The 16250-nt window shown below is 43.0% G+C and overlaps 1 protein-coding gene across 1 annotated transcript; it reads right to left on the reverse strand.

Annotated features, from left to right (window-relative positions):
• Positions 1-5201: 5201 nt before the first annotated feature.
• LOC142572001 (uncharacterized) lies at positions 5202-14653 on the reverse strand. The gene is made up of 4 exons (XM_075680779.1): positions 14273-14653; positions 10076-10342; positions 7725-7951; positions 5202-7123 (listed from the first exon to the last, which is right to left on the reverse strand). The coding sequence occupies exons 2-4, from the start codon at positions 10331-10333 to the stop codon at positions 6406-6408; spliced, it is 1203 nt and encodes a 400-aa protein (XP_075536894.1). The 5' UTR covers positions 10334-10342; positions 14273-14653; the 3' UTR covers positions 5202-6405.
• Positions 14654-16250: the final 1597 nt, after the last annotated feature.

Consider the following 16250-nt stretch of genomic DNA (forward strand, 5'->3'; position numbering starts at 1 on the left):
CCTGGATATGCCTGTCATGGCATGCATGTGTGACATTAATGTTATGTCATGTCATTTATGTCAAAAGATTATTGGAAGAAATGCCATGGTGTTTATTTCAATCCATGACATGATTCCCATGAATGTCATGACATGCATGACTGGAACAAGATGAATTCGTGACATGCATGCATGCATGCATGGCATGACATTACCATGACAAGAACTTGTGCTGAACCAATGGACTAAGTTGTCTACTAACTTGGGCCTATGACTATGAGCTCATGTTCGTGATGATTGTCACTTCGTCATTCCAGCTTTGTTAACACAATTCTAACCTCTGCTTTTCGTGTGCCATCTGCGCTCGAGCCAGGTGGTACATGTAAGATGGCCCCAGAACCTTGGTAGCAGAACACGAGGTAATGGTAGCATTCATTCAAACAGCGATTGAAAAGAAAGTTTCCCACGAGTAAGCATTGATTTATAAGCACCAGATAGCAACGTGCTGCCTTTTCGTCCCTCCCAAAGCTTGTACTGCATTTTCATGGCCCTTCTTGTCATTGCCAGGCCACTTAATCAAACATTGAGGTGTGCTCTTTCCTGGTGCACATAGTATCCGAGTATGACAACACTGCACTGAATCCCACCTATGGCAGTGTCATCACGACTCAGCCAGGCGAGCAGCTGTGCCACGCCACTCATTCGAATGGCTATAAAAGGGCAACTCCAGTGATTTTTCGATGTCCACTGATCTTAAATGAAATTTTTAATATATGTTCTCTTTTGCACTCTGATTATATGTGCCAAACAATATGGCTGCAAGTCATTTAGTTTTCGTGAAAATGAATTTTAAAGATTGGTTGCATTTCCAACTCATGACTTTCTACTGGCCATCCTGTGTTTGTGACGTCGGAGACAACACCGCCACCCTCGCTGAAATCGCCGCAGTCTAGTTCGGAAAATCTGTAAAAGCTCCCTGGGTCATCAGGAGGCATCATCAGCTTCGCTTGTTTGGCATTAGTGCCACATATACTATGTGTTTAGCATGCATTCTGCGTGTTTACATTATGGTAGTGTAGGACCTGATGTCATCGACTCATTGTGATGTCACACGAAGCAGCTACCTGTTTCAGTGTCGCTATCTCGTTTATTGGTTATTTAAAGTTATTTATGAATTTCTAAGCAAATTGAACCACCCTACTGGTGACAGGACTGTCAATGCTATTTGAATATGTCAATATCCTAATATGGTTGAAAAAACGCCGGAGTTGCCCTTTAAGAGAAAGCTTTAGCTCGGGCCCAGCTCTGACGTGGCCTATTCAAATACATGTAAAATGCAGAAACAATTTTTGAAATAACCCGTTTTGACCCACTTTTTGAAAATTTTAATGAAATTTGTTGCACTTGAGAGAGAAGGTGAAATTCTAGTGACTGTTGGCAGCGGAATTTCAATTTAGGGCCTGAATATTGTTTAATAAGATTTCAAAATTCAAAAGTTCAAAAACAATAGAAGCATGAAGTTTACAAATTAATAGCTTTGCATCAAGAACAGATATTGCGGTTCTGTAAATGGCATCCATTAGATCATTCAAAGTGGACAAATTCAATATGTAAATTTATATCTTATGTGAATTCCTTACGTTTTGTACAAGGGTTCTGCAAAAGCGGCAATTCCATCTTACTAAATTTCTTGAGATTCATGTATAACATATTTATTTTGTCCGCTTTAGATGTACTATTAGATGCAATTCACAGAATTGTGATATCGTTTTTCCTTGCCGAGTTACAGAGTTGTAAACTTGATAGTTTCGCTTCCTGAAAATTAGCAATTTTGCCAATTTTTAATAAACAATTGACGACCTAAATAAGAAATTTGAAACCTACTGTCACTAGGTTTTAAGTTTTTCTTTTATATGCAACAGACCTCTTCAAATTTGGTGCAGTGGTTGCCTAGAAAAACGAATTCTGCTTTGACATGCATTTAGATAGGAGCACCTGAGCTAAAGCTTCCTCTTAAGGTTGTGCTACAGTGTCACCATCAAGTCACCCATTTGTGTCCTCTAAGTGATACCACATGCTGCCATCAGTGAGCATTTAGTTTCTATGTTTCGTGCCCAACTTGCACCTTCATGCTGCTAGTCATGCTGCTCGCATTAATTCTAGTTCACTGTACTCATGGCACACACAAAAATTGGCTTTACACAAACACACTGGTCAACCTGGTAATGCATTGCGGAACTCCAAACAATGCTAAATAGCCAGCTACCTGCAAAATGCTTCGCATAACATCGATACCCACATTGTGTGGGATCAGCACACTTTTTTTTTACATATTGAATTATAATTTTCTTTGCACATGCATTAAGTTTACATACAAGTTCTGTGAGATGGCAAAGTTCAATGAAGAGATTGACAAAGACAAGTTAAAAACTAGGCTGAGATAACAAACTATTTTTATGTCTTTGTTCCAAATCTGCCATTAGCCCCCTGTGACAGGCCAAATCACTTGCAGATTTGGAATAAAAACAAATTGGAATAGTTTGATTCCAGCCCTGGTCTCTATCGTTGGTTCCATTGCTGGCTACAAGCTTTAGGTTAATGTTCTTGTTTCCTGCAAGTGTTATGCCCTGATTATACCTGTCTACGCCACTCATAAGTTTGACTGTGCAAAAAGACTTATGAAGGTGAGAAAATACATTGAGGTGGTACAGTTAAACCTCGATATAACGAAGTAGGTAAAAATCGGCAATTTCCTTCGTTATATCGAAATTTCGTTGTATTGAAATTCGACCTTTTATGCAAATAAGTACCGTCTTCGATCAATTTTTTTACAAGGGGCTGCAGAATTTTGCGAATTATCGCACAATAAAAAAAAAGCAAATTTGAATGAGAAAGCAATTTATTTTGATGAATTTTAGGAGTCGGCGACGGATGATACGGTTTCATGCTATGTCAACAATACCTTAACATCAGCGGTACGAGTTGAGTGAAGCCAGCCACGCTATCGCGTGCACTCCGTCCCCGCAGCTGATAGCGTCGCCCGCACTGGGAAGACGCTATCATGAAAAGCGCCGGCAGTGGGGAGGGAATACTTATCTGCTTCTTGTTCCAACGACTCACCGAAACTCCGGATTACGCAACTTTCCATACTAAACGCGTGGGAAGACAGCCAACATATTGCCACGCCGTCTCGGCATGCCCACTCTTTGTGCGTGCGGCAGATTACTTCTAAAGCTGTGGGCGGCTGCGTATGCACTCAGCTGCACTTACAGACATGCGCAGCCACGGCCGAGGGGCTCGCCAGAAATCGCAAAGTACACCCACTCCTCCCTCGCGCACGCTTGATTGCGTTTTACCCTAGAGAAAAAGGTGTTACCGCCAGCGTGCTCCCCTCCATCTCTTTCGCTTCGCTCACGCAGGAAGGCGGCACTCGTGAAGCCGCCATCTTTCTTGTCTCACCCTCGCAAACTTTCATTCGCACCTAAGAGCACAAAGTGCGCCGGCCGCGATGAATCTTATCGCACTTGGATTTTACACGGAACATGATGCAGCTTCACTTCAGTGGGCGCTCTTGTGGCGCTGCTCTTCTCACGCCGCGGGCGACTTGAGAGGTGCGTTTGCAAGCAGCCGCTTGTAATTCAATCATTTGACCATCTGCGTCCGCAGAAGTTTTCATTTATTAGACAGTTTTAGTTAGGCGTCCGCAACCACCCCCGTATGCAGCGTGCGAGGTTGTGCGTACGTACCGAAGCGTGAGCGCACGATATGGCAGTAGGAGGGCGGATGCAAAAGTTGAGAAGGGGCTTGCCGGTCTGCATGCGTAGGAACCAGTAGTGTGCTACTCAGCGCCGCCCTATATGCTACCTTATGAAACCGTGTAGCCATATTATCAGCCGCCACGAAGTCAAACCACAAGCCGCGGAGTCATTTTCGGCAAAAGCGATATCGAAAATGCGCTCTTGTGGACACGCGAGAACGTCTCGCAAAGCCCACAGCGGACGCTATGCAGCTTTTGAAAAGCTGCAGGTGCACGCAAGATACCGTGCGTGCTCCTGCGTACTGCGCATGCACGCTGACGCCTCCGCAGGTTTTCTACGTGCGCAGAGCTGCTGCGGACGCCGAACTAAAACTCTCTATTGTCTCGGCATTCCTTTGCGGCAAAAGCGAAATGTCGTTCTATTGAAGTCGCATAAAAATACACTTTGTTATATTGAGCTTCTAAGTACGTAGTGTTCTAAGGACAAGAGGTTATGGAAACGTAAATCGTTATATCAAGTTTTGTTATGTTAAAGTTCGCTATATCGAGGTTTAACTATATATGCACAGTACTTTCAAGAACTGCTTCAACAAGCATAGGTAAATGGAAGGAACTCAATTGTGTTATTTTGCTTGCCAAGATATTAGTTGTGCCAGCAAATAGGAAGACTCACAAAATGTTCTCTCAATATGAAATGCGTTCGGTAGACATGGCCATGCCTGTATGCAGTCATTTGCACCGTACAATAGCGCGGCCAGAGGGCCCATTGTCAGCAGTGAGCTCGTCGAGTATGTGCAATGGCCACTGAAGTCGTTACTATTACATTCTTGCGTTGCAAAGTGTTTGACGTAGTAGTTTAGCGGAAACCCGCAAGGTGGAGAAGAGGTGTATGAAGAGACTAGGAAAGCAGCTGCCACTAAAGCTAGCAGCAGTTGCAAACCCACCATATATAGTTGGTTCCAATGTGCCCTTGGTTTTTCATGCCCAGAAATGGAAAATGAAATAGCCTCGATTGTTTCCTCACCAGATTTTTCTTGGCAAGAAAGAGGAATACCCACTACTTCTTACTTAGAAAATTTATGTCATCCCAACCATAGTGGACCAGGCATCACTCATTGCTGTTCAATGCCAGCATGGTGGGATATATATATATATATATATATATCACAACGGATTTTGGTCTCTGTACAGACAACTTAAAACTGGTGCTAGCCTTGGGATTTCTACAAAGAGAACATGCTTTCACCACTTAGCTGCAAAATCCACAATTTGAAATGATTAATTTAAGTCAATTACTGAACGTTTCTTACTAAATGGGCTTATTGTCGATTCTCGTGTAGTGATGCTCATCACTGCTATGTATTCTGGCCCTAAAAAAATTGTTTAATCTCGTAACCTTCTGTTTTGAATAATTAACATCGCTGATAAACTTGGTATATGCTTGTGTGTCACATTCAAGCACACACACGTTTTGCAAGATTTATTTTTCTCAAAGGCAGTGCGAAAGGAACAACAGTTGCTTGGACCCTGGTTTCTGACTCAGTCAGCAAGTCGTCTTCTTACATATATGCTGTCAAAGTACCACATAAAAAATAAGATTCAGCTTTCTTGCAACCAGAGGAGATGCGCTGGAAGATTTCAAAATGTAAAGTCGAGCAACATATGATAAAATAACTTGAGAACACAATATTTTATCATTAGCTTCATGCGCAACCATGAAGTAACTACAATGCGACAGAAAAGCCAGTCATAAAAGGAATGTTTTGCTGCCCTAAAATATTCTGTGACAGGGGCTGCAATATTGAGCAACTATCCACAGAAGTCATATTGCCACAGCATGTCTAAATACGCATTGTAAGCGCAGTACAGACACACCTAGTTTTGTCATAAACCTAAAAAGTTACTTTTCCAGAGCGAGATCTTCTCTGCACATTCAAGTTGTAGTCAACTCAAGTACATCAACAATTCTGTTTGCTGGCAGTGTATATTATGTCTATATTTTGATCACTGCTTTTTATAAAATTAGCTGCCTTACATAAATGTACTGTCAGATCACTCATTCACCATCTCTCAACCATTGGCACCGAAAAGAAACTGCACCGTGATGTCAGCAAGAGATACTTTCAATACCAAACCAAGAATGTTAATTTTACCAGGTGACCTTACTTAACTTTCTATGTCTCTTGATTAAAGATTATTTAACAGGTTGCAAGCATAATGAGAACTGAACAGGCTTAAAAGAAGATTTCATGCATATTTTCACATCATTGCATTTTTTTTTCACCATACAGCATCTTTTCCTTAACACCCTGTCTATAGCTATGCATATTCACATACCGTGTTCACCAAAAACTTTTTTTCTGCACTGAGGGCAACGACCCTGTTGCCTGTCCACTAGTACAGACACATTCAAGAGCACCCCGCCCAGCAAAGTGCCTCGACTAACCCTCCTTTCCTTAAAATGCACTCCAGATCCAGCAGAGCACTAAAAGATCACTTCGGACAGCTGCATTCCTAAATGCCAGTTCGTAAGTGCTTCACAAACATTCCACTAGTGGGCTTCCAAAGCATTGCTGCTGTCCGGAAGAAGCTGAAATGTTGTAACACTTCCTCAAGGCAAATTGACATGACTTCACTATGACAGTTATAGTCCAGAATCACAGTGGCAATCACAGTGTTCCAAAAGAACTTTCAAATGCACTTGGGTTCCTTTCACTTGCCACTTCGTCATAGCTGGGCGGGGGTGTGGCCCCAACGAGCCTGTCATCATCATCCACATCACTGGCATCTGCTCCCACTGTCAGCAAAAAGTCTGTGTCGTTCTCTGCTTGCGATGCATTTGTGCTTGGTGCAATGTTGTTCTGAGCATTTTCAAGAACTGTTTCGGAGTTCTCAGGGTCGATGACAATAAGCGGCAATTGGTCACTGATGGCAACATCAGTCTCTGAGGCACCAAGAAGATCATCTGGCAGAACAACTGTTGTCCTCTCACTGACGGAGTTTGTTCGACTGGCTCGATTGCTGTTGCAATTGGCTATTTCCGAACTGTGTGTTATTGTAGGAGTGCCTGGTTCGCGGCGTTCGGCTGTTGGCGTTGTCAGTGGAATTGCATCAAACACTTGGATGGCAGGTGCACTGGACACACTTGTTGGCAGTGGTGATGTGGCCAGTGGAGATGTGGTGTCTTCTGCTGGCGGAGATTCGCAAAGGAGGTCCCTCGGTGTTGTCGATATTGAAGAGTTTGTGACTGGTTCTTCTGATACAACATTCGCCTCAAGCACAGGGTCGCGTTCATTCTGCCGCTCGCTTTCTTGTTTTGTTGGCAGCTCAACCTGAAGGCAGGAGAGGGCAGCTGAATAGCATGGATTCTGTGCCTCTATAGTGGTGCTGTGAAAGAAAAAGCAATAAGTAATTTATATAAAGGCTTGCTGTAGTCGTAGTGGCTGGATTAAAATTACACTAGAGATAATTGGTTACTCCGGACTGATAGACTACACTCTACTGCCGTTAATAGAGACCCCCCCCCCCCTCCTTATGTTAAAAATTGTGTAAATAAGAACAAACAGAAGACGAAGCCATGATGAAATTGTACTACAGTAACTCCCTAGATTTTCTGACGGCGCCTGGCTGAGTCTAACCAATTCTTTATTAATAAAGGAAGATTGCATTGCACTGAAAAATAACTCAGACTGGTCACTTTTATGGACTTCACTTGCACAGGGAAGAATCAAAGAAGAGAGAACATCATAAATCTATGGCATCACCAAAACATTATGGGCACTGCACTTTAGGCCATGCAATCCTTTATAATTTTCTACTCCAGGATATTCTACTAGTCTAGTGCGAATTCGTCTTTTGTTTGCAAAGCCAATTAGGGCATCAATAATGGTGAACGAAATTGTCCTTTCTTTAGAAGCAAAACATGCGAGCTTAGCAAGACATTTTTGTTGTTCTAGCTGCTAAAATGTACCATGCAAGGTTGACCTACTTGGTACTAGTCTGTGCTGTAGGCGATACAATGGGCAATAGAAGGTAGCTCTGTCCATTGATGTTCATGATGTGGTTGACAGGAACACCGTTCGGTGGGCTGTTTTGTGGACATGGTGGTAGTTCATCACATCCAGGATACAATGGAGGCAGGATATTCAGTGACAGTTGACTGACAGAGTATGTGGCGCTTAGTGGAGGAGCTGACGGGAGTGCTTCGCTGTTGGCCTGTAAACAACACGAAAATGAATGTCCCTACGTGGTGTCAATTAGTACGTGATGGTTACCTCATGCAAGTTGTTGCAAATACTTGCTAAGTGTTTGTGTTTGTTCAAAACAGAGCACAACATTCGTTAATGCATTTATCATTCATAAACAGTTATCCCCTGCTGACACTTCAAAGCTCTCCCACACAGGTCATCTGAAGAACCTTTTAACCAAGTTTCCAAAATGTTAAGGCAGGCACAGGAAAAAAAACGTGTCTGGAACACTTTAAACTTGCTCCTGCAAGACACATGGCATTATGTCATTAACAATTTATGTATGTATGTCAGTTGTGGCTATATATTTCATGTGTACAGTGCTACTGCATGTCAAAAATGAGGGCACTGACATTCGCTTGAATAAATGTAGCCCTACGACATCGTAACGGAAAATGTGGAGCATGCCTCATAAGAAATAAGCGATCGCCTCCTGAATTCTTTTCGGTAAAGACTGCAAAGATTTTGAATGCACCTTCAGTAACAGAGCTGAAGGCAATCAAATGCTCCACTCATCATGCTCTAACCAACATTAGGTCAAGCTTTTACATCGGCATGACTTCCAAGATAGTGTAAACTATCATGCTGTGTTGCCCATCTCAGAGGCCGCAGGGTTGGCACAGTGACAGCCACATGGCACTGCTATACATCACAGCATTTGAGAAATCCTCCCAATAGTCATAATGTTTATGCTAGTGTAAGAATAAAGAAAATCGGTGGTGTCACTAGAGTCAGCAGCACCCTAAGTCATTAATCTTTGCTAAGGGCGCCCTCCTACAAATTTCCATTCCTTTTTGTTTTCTGTATACAGCACATAGTGCCATTGTTCTACTCAGCAAAGTGCACCTGGCGCCTTTTCATATTGACAAATAATTTTCTTGTCACTCCACCCCCTCGAATGACGCCACTGAAGAAAATGGCAAGGGTTTTGAAAAGGCTCAAAGGTAGGCAGCTTTTTCGAGTGAAATTGAGGGCTCCCAGCTGCATGTACAGGGTATTTGGCTAAGATATTTATGTCAGTATCATCTAGCATCTAGCAATTACACAAGTTTACTTACCGTGCCCGAAAATGGTTGCAGGCCCTAGGCCCTTCTATAAGACAGCCAAAATCATCAATCTTGTTCGTTTTGTTTCATGAACCAACGAAAGCAGCATCTTGATTTTTTTTACATTATTGTTGAATGTCTGCCATGTTTTACTTAGGATACTTAGTGTTTGCCCTGTTTCACAAAGCCTATTGTCTGAAGCTCAGTGTGTCATATATGCCTCCGAGATGCCTAATCAAGCAAAATTTTCTTGTAATAGCAAGTTACAGTTAGTGTTTGCGTGGGGGTTGTATTCTCAGTATATTACTTTGGGTATATCACTTTCCGTATGCATTCATTCGTTAAGCAAGCTGACAAGGTACATGTTACTCTAATGTAGCATTGCGTTGGACGTTCGATCATGTACAAGGATCTCTGAAAATATTGACTGAGGATACAACGAGTTGTTCGTGTTATGCAGTCTGAAGCTGCTTGTGTGTCAAATGTCCAACAAGAAAGGTGGGAAAAGGCAACAAGGTGTGCACCGAAATCTTGGAAGCAATAGTCGTTGGCGGCGTGCACCCTGTATGGCGCCGCAATGCCACGCAACAGGAAACGCAGACTTCACCAAGATATGTACTATCTGTGCCTTGCTAGTGCAAGTTCATCAATGTGCAGCTGAAACGACAGTTGACGATCAGGGACACATACATCAACAGCACCACATGTAATTTAGAGCTGAACTTCATATCACAAGTCATTCTAATTGCAGTTTTCAGCTGCAGCCTTTAGTTTTTTTGTATTCAATTTAATCTCAATCTGTATGAAGAATGCATCTTGAGATAGGTCACTACATTTGTCTCACCTAGCTTCTTGTTTTTTTTAATAGGCCAGTAACCAATCAAATATTGTACTCTGGAATGGTCCCTACATACCAACTCAAGTTATATTGGAAACCATGTCCTTAAAATGTCCTTCTTATCCAACTTGCTTTTTAACCAGAGCAGTTGTCCTCTTTGACATGAGCAATACTAAAACAACAATGGCACTAATGACTGCAGTCTCACCATGTGCAAACTACCATTTCTTCGCTTGCTGTGAACTGGTCTGCCGCTCTCCCGACTGCAGAAAGGCACCGCAGCCGCAATAAGGACTAGTAGCGACCCAATGCCAGTCACCAGAAGCCAGTTGTAGTCCCAGTTATGGAAGGCCAAGAAGATGCCTCCAATCACCAGGACCGATGCCACAGAACCCAGCATAAGACCGGTGCAGTTTGGACTGCTGCAGGAAAATGAACTGGTCCTGGGCTGCTCCCTTGAAGGCATGGTGGGCACCTGTAGTTTGAAGCAAATGGCCTTCCTAAATTCCAGGTACATCTCAACTCATTCCACCGCTACTTACTATATATATATATATATATATATATATATATATATATATATATATATATATATATATATATATATATATATATATATATATATATATATATATTAAATCAGCAAATATTTATATAAAATAAGCAGCTATGGTTATTTAATTAACAGCCAATGTCATGGGTATAATGCATTGAGATAGTGTTTCATTGAGAATTAAACCATCTTTACCACTACATGTACTCTTACGTTTGCTTAAAGCAAATTCAAATGATTTATTGATTTTTTTGTATGCTGGGTATATGTTACAAGTTCACTTTGCTACTTGCTTTCTTACTTTGTTTGTATAAGTCTGTATATGAGCATAACATTGTACCTGCTTTCTGTTACAGAGATGGCTGACTGCTGTACTTAGTGATGTGTTGCCGCTTAAATTGTACCAGTGCTCCTACAACAATAGACCATTTTCCAAATTCACAAGTGTGCTTCTCTGCACTGCTTATTTGCCCAACTGATGGTGACACCAGTCATGGTTCAAATGAAGATCAAGTAGTAAGCTGCACATTGTGGGGCTTGTCTCTTGTGCATGGTTTTATCGTGAGAGCCACACTTACATTTTCTATGTCTGAGGACAAGCAAACTGTGCACATTTGTATGGAACGCAAAAATGACTGTATTGCCATTAGCTGTGCAAACTGCCTGGCAGGAAAGCTAGCTTTGAAATTATAGAAAAGGTCTATTGCAGGGGCGGCCAGACAGGCATATGCAAAGAGCCATAAAAACAATCTTTTTAGAAAGGGGAGTGCGGCAATTTGTTATTTATTATTGTCCAACGCAGCTGATGGCCACAGAGCATGCCACTCGTGCAGTGTTTCCTCATTATGCCCCTAGATTGTGCTTCCTCGTTCGTAAAGCAAGCACCTTAAAGTTCTTCTAGAACCCACAGGAAGCTGGTCTTTAGAGGCAGAAATATGGGGGAGGCGGTACAGGTGCCAGAGTTCCGAGCTGACGTTTCGCGACTCTGGGCCGGCATAACATAAAACTATTCCAATCTGTTTTTATTCCAAATCTGCCATTAGCCTTTCGTGATAGGTCAAAAGGGCTCACTCAGGCTCCACCCATGTGAGCATGGCACCCGCACATATGGGCTGTGCTCTAGCCACTCCGACAAGGGAAAATAGCAGATTTGGAATAAGGAAAGATTGGAATAGTTTTACATTATACCTGCCCTGGTCTATTGTAATCCTTGCGAGTTTCTATCGCAATAATTTTAGTATATTTGCTCCCAATGTGTCATACTGAATTTACTCTGAATATTTTAAGCCACGATTTCAATTTTCTAGTAAGACATGGAGTGCAACAACATACCATAATTACAGTTATCATTCTTAATATCTGACTTTACATACTGAAAACTGGGCTGAACTTAATGCTTAATTAGAAGCAACTTAAGTTTGCTCAGTACAAGAAAGCAAGAGTGACATTCAAATTACTGTAATAGTCAATATGCCAAAAAAAAGATGAACTTGCTTAAGAACAAATTATATGCATTTATATGCCTCAATTTTGCATGGAGAAAAAAAATTATATGCCATATTTCAAAAAAACTAACTTGTATATAATTTCCCACTATGTTTTCCTGCACATCCTCTTTATGAGTAATGTAATTCAGAGTATGGTTATTTATGAGTTTTGTGCATATCTGAAGTGCAGGGTGCTTTATTTCTTTATTTTTTTTTTGAAGATACTGGCGATTTCAAATAGCAGTAGGTTATTTGATTTGTATTCAAGAATGTGTTAAATAATACTCTCAAATGTTATACTATAAGCTAGCAATGGTCAGCTATTGCTGCAATATCCTGTCCTAGTGAAAACGTTTCTTTTTTTTTCAACTGCAAAAGAAAACTTCAGATAGGGAGCAACTAGCAGTTAATTGTTTCACACAGTGAATATCAATGAACTATGAATGGATGCATCCATTTTAGACTGCCTACAAGGTTACTTCAATATGCAATCACACAACTGCTTTCCCTAGTGGAGCTCATGACGCTTGCATCTATGGACAACATGCAGTATTACAGTTTTCAATCTTACATTAGTGTACAATCAACTGAACCCTGCAATTCTCATACGCATCACTTTGTTTTGCCCTCATTATCACACAATATTTTCATGATGTTCATCTCTTTCCCTTGGATGTCTTATTGCACTGTCAGGTACCAGGTGAGCATGCAAGCTCCCCTGGTGTGGGTAGTTCTGCCTTTTGTGGCCCTGCATGCCTGGCCACACCCTTCCTGAATACGAATAAAGTATTATTGTTATTATGAATTTAATTTATTTACACCTCATTAATGCCGATATGCATTTTGTATAGTATCAGTTATCTTTATTTCATTTAAGAAAGACAGAAAGGGCAATAATCCTTGATATCTTTCTTGATGCCCTGTCAAAAAAGAAAAGTTTCAATATTTGCACGCCTTTAGTCCTTGGCAGAACGAAATTGGGCCACAAGAATATAAACTTCACACAGTTGTGCTGATGGGGCACGTCACATCTAGAAATTATGTCACTACATAAGCTTTGGGTCTGCGACTTTTTCTTGCAGGGCCTAGTAGCAGCAGTTGCTGCGCTAGGCTAAACTGAACTGAACAAAGTGAAATCTTTAGCCTGTGAGCCTCCTACAGCTGGATATTTCGACAGCATTCTCTCGCCATATGCACACAATGGGTCCCGGCATCATGTGTCTCTTGTGGCAATCGCCGCGACGGCCATTCACCCTTTATTCAACCCAATCAACCATGTATTCTTCTCGGAGGTTCCGAACCGAAAATAACTCGCTCTAGGCCCCACCACGGGCCCCCGTTGCCCGTGGCAGGCTAGCAGCGTGTGTGTGCTCCATGCTCCGCGAGCCAGATCGCCTTCTTTTTTGTTATTATTTTTTTATTTAGCGCGCTCTTGTGTTTATCAGTGTCTTTGTTTCACGCCGGAGCGCGCCTTCAAGCAACCGAAACCGCCGTTTTCTCATGTCGAGAAACTTCGCACTCGGGCCTGTCTCTCTCGTGATCTATGACACTAGCGCGATCGAAAATAGTTCCCCTGCCGTCGGTCGGAGTTGGGGGAGAACACGGCAGTCGGGCGTGAAGAATGAAAGCATCAAAGTGGAAAACGAAAACAAGTAGGAAATTCCAGAGCGACAAAGTGACACTGCTGTTTCCGCGATAACAAGCGCCGCTGGTAACGATCGACTAGAGTGATTTGTGCCACATGTGGAAAGCGGCTGATAAGCCCCCTGCGACAACGATGTGGACCATGCCTACTAACTTATAGCACCACATGAATGCTCGTGATACTGGGCTACTCCTTCCACCTTTACAGAAGCAGAAAAAAAAAGTAGCAATTTATGAACATGAGTCTAAATAAAAGTGGTGCTTTTAACGACGCGAGTAAGGAGGCCACGCAAATGACAAGACGCCGCCCGAGAGCAGCCAGTCGCGCTTCATTTGGTGACCCCGTCTTGACCGGTTGCGGGTCAAGTGCGCTAGCGACATAAAATATACAAGCTGCACTTAATGCGCTCGCTGAGTAACCGACAAATCCCCAAGTGGATATATTCTTTAAGCAATGCTTCCTATCTGAGTTAGTGCACTTCCCATGAGTCATCAACACGAGGCTTTGCGGAACGGGAAGCGAATCTACTTGGCGTGACTAGCCACCAGTCGCTTCTGCGTTTCGCTTTGAGCGTGACGATGGAAGAAGCACGTATGACGGCAACTGAATTTGCAGAGCATCTGCAATGAGAAACCGAGCGAGCGAAGGCGACCGCCAAGCCACTTAGCACAGACGGAAGACGCACATGGAGTCGAGTGACAGAAAAGAATTAACGCTTACCGGACGTCAACAAACGTGGCAGAGATGTTCGCGGAGGGGGCCACCGCTCCCGGAGCTTTGAACTCCGAGCGAGAACCGAAGGATGAACCTCGCTCTCCAGCGTGGTTAGTCGTCAAGGCCCTCAGCCACTCGGCGATTCCATGCGTTCCATGGTCTGAAACCCGAAGCTGTCTCGGTCAGCGCGGATCGCGCAGACTTCGTCTCAGGTTTGCGCCGTCAGGTACGCCGTTGTTCGGCGGGGGTATAGAGACAAACTGGTTTTGAGAGCGTTGTGCCTCTCGAGCCCGCAGCGACGGCAGCAGCTAGATCGTGAGCGCTAAGTGCCGCCGCCGGCATCCTCTCCCGCCGCCAGGCCAGCCGGTCGTTCAAAGTTAAAGGGAGTGAAAAAGATAGATTAAAAAAAAAAAAAAAGATCACGAAGACTCAAGACGGGGTCTTCAGCCGAGTGCTGCCATCTATTTGTGTACGAGCGAGACGCCTAGTGAAGAGCGGCGAAGGGAGTTGTTCACCCTCGCCCAGGGGTTGCCGCATCTCTGCGGGCGACCAGCGTTTTGGCATCTTGGCTGCGCGGAAACCACAGTTGACACATGGCGTGTGCACGTGGCCTTTGGACTCGATAGCGGGAGGGTCCGTTGGTGCAGCTATGCGGTTAGTAGCTACGGAAGTTATTGAAACATGGTAGGTTCAAAAATCTGGCGCCGCCAGCAAGAAGCATTATAGTTTCGAAGAGTTTGCTGCCGGGATAGCTGGTATACACGTTTCTAAATTTCAAAACAGCGCCAGAAAACGGGACAAGAAAGTCCCGTTTCCTGGTGCTGTTTGGAAATTTAGAAACCATTTTACCCGCGGGTACATATCCACCGCAAGTTTCTACAGGCTAAGTAGTAATAAGCAACGAGTGACACTTGCGCGGAATTTTACCATTGCCTCTCGATAAATTACAGTGGGGCAACCTCCCGTCCCTTATTGAGTAAACTTATACGTGTGTAACACTTTGTGCGAGGCATCGCGGGCTTTCATCGTTGGAATGGGCAACTACTGCAGTGCGTGCCTCGTTTTTTGGGAGGGTTACATGCATTGTAGTTTCTAGGGCTGAGTAGCGGTGTTTTCGACCATCCTCATATCGCTCTGTGCACTTTTCCATGTTTACTTGTTCTGTCAATCCTTGTAAGCTGTAGACGCTGTAATAGCGCGATATATTACCGTTGGCAACGCTTTTTTGCTTGTAAAGCGTCATAACTGTGTGACTCCAAATCGTAGGCGTAATGGTCGATTCTCTAAATTGGAGTTTTCGGTAAGCTGGGAAGAGCCTTAACGGGAAGCTAAAGACAACCACTAAACGAGGCTAGATTGATAGATTAGTGTTTCTGCAGCAGGTGAAAAGTTAGCTTCATTTCCGCAGTTTCTTTCACATATAAGAACAGTGGCGCCGACGATGTCACTGAGTGACATCATTTACTTCGTCAATTTGTTCATTTTTCTCCTGAGAATAAGAGATAAGGTTGCCAGCACACAAAGTGTCAACATGTAAATAGTTCCAGAGTGTTTTCTTGCTGTTTTTAATCGTAGCGTAATGTCTTGAACGAGAAAGGCATTCGGGTTGTTCTGTGATGCAAGCATTAATTTATGATACAGCATGCAGTTACGGGTTGTATTGTGGAGCAGAGCAGATATTTGCTTGGAGCACAACTGAAAGAGCGCAACAATGACCCGGAAAAGTTTTAACAGCGCAAGCGCTTGTGCTGCCCAGTCCTGTACGTCCTCTTCTTGCTCTCTTTCAATTTTACTCCATATCGTATGAACCAAATATAGCCCAACAGCAAGTCTTCCTAACATATTTGCTTCCTTGCGAGAGAGCAAATTTGGCGGCAGAATATAATGCTTTTCACAGGCTATATTGTTTCTTAGCACCATTATATTTATGAATGTAACAGAACATGAAAATGCTATAGCAGTGTTACGACAAACTTAGTTTGGG

The sequence above is a fragment of the Dermacentor variabilis genome, chromosome 2 (genome assembly GCF_050947875.1).
Source record: "Dermacentor variabilis isolate Ectoservices chromosome 2, ASM5094787v1, whole genome shotgun sequence".
In the NCBI taxonomy this organism is placed as follows: Eukaryota; Metazoa; Arthropoda; class Arachnida; order Ixodida; family Ixodidae; genus Dermacentor; species Dermacentor variabilis.